The sequence below is a fragment of the Lonchura striata genome, chromosome 16 (genome assembly GCF_046129695.1).
Source record: "Lonchura striata isolate bLonStr1 chromosome 16, bLonStr1.mat, whole genome shotgun sequence".
NCBI lineage: Eukaryota > Metazoa > Chordata > Aves > Passeriformes > Estrildidae > Lonchura > Lonchura striata.
In genome coordinates this window covers 3705504-3715250 of record NC_134618.1, presented here as the reverse complement: position 1 = coordinate 3715250, position 9747 = coordinate 3705504, and the positions used below count along the sequence as shown (strand labels likewise).

The 9747-nt window shown below is 72.7% G+C and overlaps 1 protein-coding gene across 1 annotated transcript; it reads left to right on the top strand.

Annotated features, from left to right (window-relative positions):
* The first annotated feature begins 5956 nt into the window (after positions 1–5956).
* On the top strand, positions 5957–8815 carry GLIS2 (GLIS family zinc finger 2). The gene is made up of 5 exons (XM_021540793.2): positions 5957–6393; positions 6828–7004; positions 7131–7264; positions 7786–7904; positions 8013–8815. Exons 1-5 carry the CDS (start codon positions 6031–6033, stop codon positions 8798–8800), a joined length of 1581 nt encoding a protein of 526 aa, XP_021396468.1. The 5' UTR covers positions 5957–6030; the 3' UTR covers positions 8801–8815.
* The last annotated feature ends 932 nt before the right edge of the window (positions 8816–9747 follow it).

Below are 9747 nucleotides of genomic sequence, written 5' to 3'. Positions count from 1 at the left end.
GGCAGGGGGATGTGGGGCCTAGCAGGGGGGTTGGGGGCTGGCAGGGGCATGGAGCTCACAGGAGGCACGGGGGGCTCACGTGCGCTGGCACAGGGGGCTCCAGGTGGGGGTTCAGGGTTTGGGGATGACAGGTTCGTGTGGGCAGGGGCCTTTTAGGGGAGCTTCTGGGGGGCTGGCAGAGGAGTTGTGGGGGATAGGGGAGCTTAGGGGGCTTTGGGGGGTTGTGGAGGTGTAGAGGGTGGCAGGGCTAGCAGGAGCCATGGGGGGCTCGCAGCGGGGCACAGAGCTGGAACAGGACTCTGGGGGACTGGTAGGGGAACACAGGGCTGGCAGGAGCCATGGGGGGCTGGCAGGAGCTGTGTGGTACCTGAGGGACCTACCTGTGGCAGGTGGCCTCCCCCCAGTGCCCCCCCAGCACTGCCTGCGCGGCTCCCGGGCCACCGGAGCGGGAACACCAGGGGGTCCTGGGGTGGGCTGTCACCCTGGAGGGGCAGGACCCGGCCCTGCAGAGCAGGGTGGGCTCAGCCCTCCCCCTCCCACAGCCCGGCCCCGCTGGGAGCTGCAGGACAGGTTCTGCCGGGTCCCCTGGGCCCCCTGCCCGGCCCCCGCCGGGGCCCCACTGCGGGGGCTGCGCGTCCCCCCACGGCGCGGGGACCGCCGCGTCCCCTCCGCTCCATCGGCAGCCCGCTGGGGACACCGCAGGAAATCCCTCGGGCAGGGTGGGATTTCGGTCACCCGCGTGGGACGGTGCTGCCCTCCCGTGTCTCTCCTGCTTGTGGCGGGGATGTTGGGGACACGGCGGCTCCCCCCGCAGAAACGCCCAAAGCACGGGGAGGATGTGGCTTCAGCCACCTGTGTGGAATAGAACTGTCCCTCCATTCGTGTCCCCCGTTCTGCTGCGCGGCTGTTGGGGACACAGCAGCTCTGTCCCCGCAAAAGAAAACCCCAAACCGCGGGTGGGATGTGGTTTCAACTGCCCGCGTGAGACAATTGTGTCCCTGACTCGTGTCCCACCTTTTGTGGGGCTGTTGGGGACACGGCAGCTCCCTCTCCACCCAGAAGTCCGCATGGAACGGAGCCTCCTCCCCTTGTGTCCCTCCCTTTCGTACGGAGGACACCGCATCTCCCCCTGCAAAAAAACAAAACAAACGAACGAAAAAAAAACCACCAAACGGAAACAAAACAACCACGGGTGTTTTGGTGGGGCGTGACTTCAGCCACCCGCCTGGGACAGTGCTGTCCCCCACGCGTGTGTCCTCCCTTTTATACTGGCGCTGTTGGGGACATTGCAGCTTTCCCCGTTAAAACAAAAAAACAAACAAACAAAAAAAACCAAACGCAAAAAAACCCAACAAAAACCCAACCAAATAAAAAAACGCGCGGGGCAATGTTGTGTCCCCCCCCCTCCCTGGCCCCCTCATTTCGGGGGGGGGGGGGGGCATTGAGGACACCGCAGCTGCGTTCCGCCCCCAAAATAAAATCACGGGTGGGGTGTGCCCAGCCACCCGCGTGGGCCCCGGGGGAGGGACCCCCCCGGCGCGGCTGCAGCATCCGGGCCGGCCCCGCCACATCCTGCCGCCGGAAGGAGCCGCGGCCCGGGACAGCCCCCCCGCCGTGACGTCATGCGGGGCCCCCGCCAGGCGTGACGCCAGCCCCGCTCTGTGACGTCACGCGGCGGGCGGGCGGCGCCGCTGCCGCGGGGAGGGGGATCCCCCCAGCCCCCGTTCCCCCGGTGTGACCCCCACCCTCCCGCCCCGAGCCGCCCCGGTGCGAGGTGCGGGCTCCGGTGGGTGCCGCCCGCCGCCCCGCCACGTCCCCGGGGGGGGACAGGGACAGGCGGAGGGGACACGGACACGCGGGGGAGGGGGGTCGGCTCTGCCGCAGCGTCGGGGTGACCTTGCGCGGGGGGGTGGCGGGTCTCCCCCCGCGGGTTCCCCCCACCCCGGGGCGGGGCTCGGTGCCCCCCGGTGCCCCCCGCGGGGGCGGGGAGGGGCCGCCCCCGCCCCCGCCCAGCGCCGCCCGCAGCCGGGGCCGGGCCGCTCGGTGCGGGGCGGCCATAAATCACGGCGGGCAGAGCCCCCGCCCCGCCGCCGCCCCCGGGACCGGGCAGGGGGGGCCCAGCCCCGCCGCCGCCACCCCCGCCCCCAGCCCCTGCGGATGTGGCGGAGCGGCCCGGCCGCCCCGCACCGGCCCCGGCACCGGCCCCGGGGGGCCCCGCTCCGCCGAGCCCCGCACCCCGCCCCGCTTCCCGCCCGGCGCTGAGCCCCCGCCGCAGGTACGGTCGCGCTCCGGGCACCGCGGAGGGGAGGAGGACGATGAGGAGGATGCTGCCACCGCCGGGGGGAGGGGGGGACCCTCCGGGGAGCCCCTTCCTCGCCGCCCTCGGTGGTGCGGGGGGTCCCTTGGCACCTGCAGCCCCCCTGCCCATGGTGCGGGTCGGGGGGGGGGGGGACGTGGCCCCGCCGCACCCCCGAGGGAAATGAGAAGAGGGGGCTTCCCCGCTGCCCGGTGGGAGCCGGGGGGTGGCCGTCACCGGGCGTCCCCCCGCACCCGGGCGGGTGTCCTGACCTTGGCCGTGGGGCGGGGGCTGCGGCGGGGACGTGCTGGGTGGCTCTGCCCGGTTGCGGCCACCTCCGGGGACACACCAGTGTCCCCACGGCGCGAGAGGGGAGGAAGGGTGGCATTGGGTGGGGGGTGCAGGGCGTCCCCATCCCGGTCTCACGCCGGCGGTGCCACCGCCCGGCAGCCGCCCGTCACCCCGGTCCCCTTCGCGGGGGCCTCCCGATCCCCATCATGAGAAGTGACAGTCCCCGCCGTGGGGGGTGACAATCCCACGGCTTCGTGGGGCTGATGCGTGGGGTGACCAAGCCCAGGCTGTGCCACTGCGGGGTGTTTTGGGGACTAGGACGGTGTGACCCTCTCCCTGAGGTGCCAGCAGCGGGGACCACAAATTGTCCCCGGTGTCCCTAGGCACTGCTGCGGGCGCTCGTTCCCTACCCAGCATGGAGAAACCCTGCAGCCAGTGGACACCTCCCCTTCCCCATGCCTTTGTCACCCCGCTGTCACCGCCTCCCTCAGCCAGGGTCCCCATGTGCCCCTTCCCCACGGTGCTGCCGCACCCAGGGTGCTGATCCGCTGGGTGCTGGGGACCACCCTGCTGCTGTCCCCGCCTGCTCCAGCTGTGTCCCCAGGCAGGGGTGGCAGGGCCCCTGATGCTGGCGGCACTGCTGTGGGGCTGCTCCCGGGGTGGCAGGGGGCTGCTGTCAGCCCTCTGCCAGGGTCCCCGCGGCTTCCACATGCCCGGGAAGGGAGAACCATGGCATCGACCACAGCCGTGTCCATTCCTGGGGACACCTTCGGCAGCTGCCGGCAGCCCGGCTGGCGTGGGGTGACGGGTGCTGGAGGGTCACAGTGACAAGATGGAGCTACCGGCAGGATGTGACCCCCCTCCCAAACCCGTCAGGCACCGGTGGGCTCCTGTGAGGAGTGGCTGTGGCAGCACCATCTGCAGCGACGGCGGGTCCCACGGGCGCCCGTGTCCTACCAGCAGCCGCGGGGACAATGACCCGCATCCTGCCAACCCACCCACGCTGCCCTGGCACGGGGGGCTCCGGGGACTGCCCCCCGTCGCGGCGGTGCCAGCCTGCCGCTGCCAATTGCCACGGCGGCGGAGACCGAGCCCTGCCTGCAGCGCTGGCATCGCTCCCACTCCCCGAGCCCCGGGGTCACCATCCCCTGGCGATGGCACTGACATCCCGCACCGCCGCCATCCCCGAGCCCACCGCGCCTCGGGAGCCTCTGCCCGCGGTCCCTCCGTGCTATTCCTGGCGGGTTTGGGGCTGGAGGGGGGATAACGCGACACCCCGGCAATGCCAGCAGCCCGGAGACCTGGCACCCCGCCGGCTGCACCGGGGTCACCCCGGGTCCCCCAGCCGTGCCGGCGGCCAGGCAGTGTGGGGGGCCCAGGGGACCCCAGCCTGGCCGGTGGGGATGGGAGGGCTCCCCCGCGCCCGGGCTCCATCCCAGCGGCCCCCACCCGGACTGGGAAGCCCCTGGGCCCAGCCCCGCGACGGACTGGTTTGAACTGGTGTGGCGGGGGGGAAGCTGGGCTGGGGCTGGGCTGGCAGCGCCTGGCGCGGGCAGGAGAGGCCATGGGGGGAGAGCAGGCAGGGGCAGGCAGGAGCGGGCAGGGGCCTCGCTCGGGGGCCGCAGGTGCTGGGGCGTCCGGCCAAGCCACCGCAGGGCTTGTCCCCGTCCCCATCCCGGCGGGGCCCCCGCGGCGCCCCGTTTCCCGAGGCCGCGTGGTTTGGCAGCCTCCTGCTCGCCCGCCCGCGGCCGCGCTGGGAGCCCTGGCGTCAGCGGCTGGAGGCCCCTTTCCCACCCGTCCCGCCCGGGGATGGCTGCGGTCCCCACCCAGCACCGCCCGCACCGGGACCCCCCAACCTCCCAGCCCTGAGGACGTGAGGACGCGACCGCCGTGGTGGGACCAGCAGTGACGCCTTGCCCGGCCCCACTGCGGGACCACCGTCGCCGGAGGGTTGCCAGCCCCCCGTCCCGTTTCCTGGACTGGGGGGGGGTCCCGCTGTGCCACCCCGGCTGCGGGGTCCTGCCCCCGTGTCTTTCTGTCCCCGAGCTGTGCCACCAGGCTGTGGGGCACTTGGGGGTCGCTGGAGCCCGAGCGCCGTGGTGGGACTCAGGGTGGCGACACCCCACGGGCACACCCCGCAGTGGGGTGCGGGGTGAGGCCCCCCCGGAGGGGAAGGGCCCCCACTGTAGGCAGGCCGGGAAAGCTCAGCGGCGTCCCCGTCCCGGGAGAGGGGACGCTGAGACGGGGCAGCCTCCACAGCGGCGGGAGGAGGTGGATGCTCAGGCGAGGACCCCCCCCCCGAAGGGGAGGGACCCGCCTATGGGGCTGACCCCACGGCCGCGGCAGGCTCAGGGTGATGCCGTGGGGCGGCTCCTCCCACGCTGGGAGCCGGGGACAGGAACCCCCCCTGGGGCCGGCCCCTCGGCCAGCACGGGGGTGCAGGCGGGGGGTCCCCCGCCCCGCCGCCCGGGCCCCATGCCCCCCGCGGCTCCTCCGCATTCCTCAGCGTCTGAGCCGGGCTGGACCCCCGCCAGCGCGGGGGGCCCCTCCGGCGGGGCAGGGCGGGGGACGGGCCCCCCGGGGCGGGGTGGGGATGGAGGGGCCCCCCCGCTGCCACGTGTGCTGGGTGCGCCGTGCCCCCCGACACGGCCCCTCGGCCGCCCCCACCCTGCCCTGGGCGATGCGGGTGGCCGCGGGGGCACAGCCGGGGGACGGCATCGGCTCCGGCTCGGGCGCTCACTGCTGCGCCGAGCTGCCCGTTCTCAGCTGCCCGCCAGATGTGCGGCGGCCGAGCCACCGGGGTGGCATTGTGTTCGGTGCCGTTCCATGCCATTCTGTGCCACGCCGTGCGGCCGGCAGCCCCCGCTCGGCCCCGGCAGCAGCGGCGTTGGCCGGCGGGGAAGGGGCCCCGGCGGGGGAGGAAGCTCTGCCGCCTCCGGGGCTGGGGCCAGCGGGCTCGGCCGCCCGGGTCACCGCCGGGCTGGTGGCCGCCACCGCCCTCCTCTGCCGCTGGGAAAGGCCTCGCTGGGGCAGGCCCGCGGGGACCGACGGATGGATGGATGAACGGATTGGGGGGGGTGGAATGGGGACACCACGGCTCTAGCTCCGCGGGTGCCCAGGGGATTTGGCAATCCCCGGCAAGGTTTGGTCGCGAGCCAAGGGGCTGTGCCGGCGACACGGAGAGGACACACTGGGGACACCGAAGGGCCGGGGTGGGGGGGGGGGCACGGTGCCATGCCCTGCCCTTTGCCCGCTGCGGGAGGGGGCCGCGGCAGGGTGGCCGGAAGGGACGGCACGGTCTCCGTGCCAGCACCGTGTCCTCCGGCCCGGAGCAGAGCGGGCATTGCCATGGGGCCGGGCTGGGGCGATGCTCCGGGTGGCACTGGTGCCCCCCGACCGTGCAGTGACCCCTGGGTGTCCCCCGCAGAGCCCACCCCGGCACCATGCATTCCCTGGAGGAGCCCTTGGACCTCAAGCTGAGCATCTCCAAGCTGCGAGCTGCCCGCGAGAAGCGGGGCCCCTCCGGCCCCCGAGCCCGCGCTCCCCAGCGCCCGGACACCCCGCCGGCCGGGGATGGCCGAGGGGGCAGCCGGGGGGGTCGCCGGGCCGTGCCAGCCCCGCCGTCGCCCGGGCTCCTGGGACACTCCAGGCTGGTGGAGCCGCGGGACGGGCGCTTCCCGGCCGCCGTGCCGGTGGTGGACCTCAGCCTCTCGCCCCGCTCCGGGGGAGAGTCTCCGGCTGGCAGTGCCTCGCTGTCCCCTGAGCGCCAGGGCAGCGGGGACCTGCCCGGCCCCCTCACCCCACACGTAAGTACGGCCGTGGCCCCCCCGAGGTGTCCCCAGCTGTGGGGACTGTGCCCGGACGGCGCTCCCGACCTCGGCAGCGTGCCCGGTGCTGCCGGTGTGCACACAGCCCGGGGTCAATGTCCTGCCCGGCCCCCCGGCCCCTGACCCCAGAGGTATCCCCGGGGCGGCTCCTGGGAGGTGTCTTTGGGGTGTTCCTGGGGGTCTCTGTGGGGTTTTGGGGTCCCTGGGGGAGGTGGCAGATCTAGGGGTTTTATGGGGAGCAGATCATTGCGGGGATCTCAGGGGAGGGATCTCTGGGGGGGGGTCTCTGCAAGGTCCCTGGGTTCCTGGGGGGCTGGGAAGAATCTCTTGAAGGGCTCGGGGGGCTGTCTCTGGGGGTCTCCATCCAGCTTGGCCCTGTACCCCACTGCTCCTCCATCTGGACTCTGCTCCAGGATTTCCAGTCCCTGCGCTACATCGATGGCCTCCCCAGCTCCTTCCAGTTCTTCCTGCCGCTGGGGGCCGGGGGGGCCCTGCACCTGCCCCCCGCCGCCTTCCTGCCCCCCAGCAAGGAGAAACGGCTCCCCCCCGAGCTGCCCCTGCCCAAGCAGCTCGTCTGCCGCTGGTCCAAGGTCAGCAGGGAGCACGGGGTGCAGGTGGGAGCTGGGATGGAGGGCAGGTGCTGGCAATAGTGAGGGGACTGGCCCTCCTGGTGTCCACCCTGCTGGGCTCCCTCACCCCCAGCCTCCTGCCCACAGTGCAACCAGTTCTTCGACCTCCTGCAAGACCTGGTGGACCACGTCAACGACTTCCACGTCAAACCCGAGAAGGACGCGGGGTACTGCTGCCACTGGGAGGGCTGTGCCCGCCATGGCAGGGGCTTCAATGCCAGGTGGGCATGGGGGGCTCCAGGGGATCTCTGGGGGGCTGCTGTGGGGAGGCAGGAGCCCAGCACTAGGGATATGCAGGGGAAGCTTCCATTTGTCCCTCTCATGCAGGTGCGAGGTCCTGGGGGGGCTGGGTGACTGTGCTGGCCTGGATGTCCCTGTTCTCCCTCCCCATAGCTGAGGCACAGGGACAAGGACTTGTGCTGGAAGCAGGACTGACTCCCTCCCTAACATTCCCTCCCCGATGCTTCCACGGGCAAATGGTGATAGGACAAGGGTGAAGAGTTTTAAGCGAAAAGAGGAGAAATTTAGATGGGATATTGGGAGGAAATTGTTCCCTGTGAGGATGGGCAGGCCCTGGCACAGGGTGCCCAGAGAAGCTGTGGCTGCCCCTGGAACCCTGGAAGTGTCCAAGGCCAGACTGGACAGGGCCTGGGATGGTGGAAGGTATCCCTGCCCAAACAGGGGGTTTAATTATACAAGCTTTAACCCATTCCTGACTCAGTGATTGCCCCAATCCCGGCAGGTACAAGATGCTGATCCACATCCGGACGCACACCAACGAGAAGCCGCATCGCTGCCCCACCTGCAACAAGAGCTTCTCCCGCCTGGAGAACCTGAAAATCCACAACCGCTCGCACACAGGTCAGCGCAGCCCCCGCGCTGCGCTCACTGGGGCAGCGGGGGGCTCGGGGGGACACGGGGGACACGGCGGGGCTGGTGCCCCCCGGCAGACCCGGTGCTGTCCCACAGGTGAGAAGCCCTACATCTGCCCCTACGAAGGCTGCAACAAGCGTTACTCCAACTCCAGCGACCGCTTCAAGCACACCCGCACGCACTACGTGGAGAAGCCCTACTCCTGCAAGATGCCGGGCTGCCACAAGCGCTACACCGACCCCAGCTCCCTCCGCAAGCACATCAAAGCCCACGGCCATTTCGTGTCCCCCGAGCACCCGGAGATGCTCAAGGTCCACCCGCCTCCCAAAACGTCCCTGGGCTCGGCGGAGGTGCCCTACGTTAACGGGGCGCAGCTCGTCATCCCCAACCCCGCCGCCCTCTTCGCTCCGCCGGGGCTGCCGGCGCTGCCCATCCCTTTGGCACCGGCGCCGCTCGACCTCAGCGCGCTGGGCTGCGGGGCTGCGGGCGCGCTGCCCGCCCTGCCCGGCCCCGTCCTGCCCCTCAACGGCGGCCCCTTGAACTTGGCCAAGAGCCCGCTGCTGCCCTCGCCCTTCGCGGCGGGGCTGGGGCTGCCCGTCATGTCGCTGCTGGCCGGCGGGGCCAAGGCCGAGGGGGAGAAGGGCAGCGGGGCCGAGGGGCGGCCGCCCAAGGCGGGCAAGGGGCTGGAGAGCCGGAAGGAGAGGGGCGAAAGGACGGAGCCGGGGCGGCCGCGGGTGCCCCCCGAGAGCCTGGCGCTGTTGCCGGGGGCCGTGCTCGACCTCTCGGCCGGTGTCAGCTCGGGGGGCAGCCCCGAGGCGCTGCCCCCCGGCTGGGTGCTCATCCCCCCCGGCTCCCTGCTGCTCAAACCCGCCGCCGTCAACTGAGGGGTCCGACGATGCCCGGGGTCAGCCGCCGGCCCCGTGGGCAGATCCCGCTCCCTGGGGACGGGGGGGCATGGCCCCCTCCTCCCCCTGCAGCCCCGGCGGGGCCTCGCTCGTGCTTTTACCCGTCACGAAAGAAGAACGGACTCTTCTGAGAAAAGCAATAATCCCTCGGCGGCCGGAGCCGGCTGCGACCCCGTGCTGGGGGCAGGTGGGGCACAGGGGGGGTCCCCCTGCCCCCTCTCCCCCCCGGCCCTAGGCAGCCGGATACGCCGCTATTTATTTCTCGACCAGCCCCCTGCTCCGACGGGGTCCCGCTCGGGCTCTCCTGCTTCCGCTGACTCGGCGTCTCCCTGCCCGAGGCCTCGGTGCTGCTGCCGCCCCCGGGCTCCTGCCGCACGGACAGCGGGCTGACAGCCGGGGGACCGCCCTCTCCGCAGCCCCGAGCCGTGCCCGGCCGTGCCGTGCCGTGCCGCCCACCCCGCCCGGCCGCGGGCGGTGCCGCAGCCGGCTGGGCACTCACCGGCCCGGCGCCGCCCGCCTCCTCCCGCTCCCTCCGCACGGCCGCCCCGGCCCTCCCGTGACAAGGCACACGGCCGCGTGTGCTGCTCGCCGGGCTCGGCCCCTCTCTAGCTACGTTCATACCTAACCACGCACCGCGAGCTGATGCGGGCAGCGGCTGCCGGGCTCCCGCTCCTCGGGATGCGGCGCTGGGATGCTCCCGGGTGAGCCCCCGGCGTGGGGCGGCGTGCCCAGCCTCAGCGCGGGCGCAGCTCGGAGCCCCCCCGGGGCTCACACGCGTCCCGCTCGCTCCGAGCCGCGGGGGTCTCCCCATTCCCGCCCCCCGTGCTGAAGGAGCCCCGCCTGCCCCGCAGGGAGCCGGTCTCCCTGCCCTCACCGGCGGCCGCCCGGCGCTGCCCTAGCCCAGCATGGCTGCGGGCCCTCGACCA

Coding starts and splice junctions, on each gene's coding strand:
- GLIS2 (XM_021540793.2), top strand. CDS start 6,031: ATGCATTCCCTGGAGGAGCCCTTGGACCTCAAGCTGAGCATCTCCAAG. Junction 7,005..7,130: donor TCGTCTGCCGCTGGTCCAAG/GTCAGCAGGGAG, acceptor TCCTGCCCACAG/TGCAACCAGTTCTTCGACCT. Junction 7,265..7,785: donor GGCAGGGGCTTCAATGCCAG/GTGGGCATGGGG, acceptor CAATCCCGGCAG/GTACAAGATGCTGATCCACA.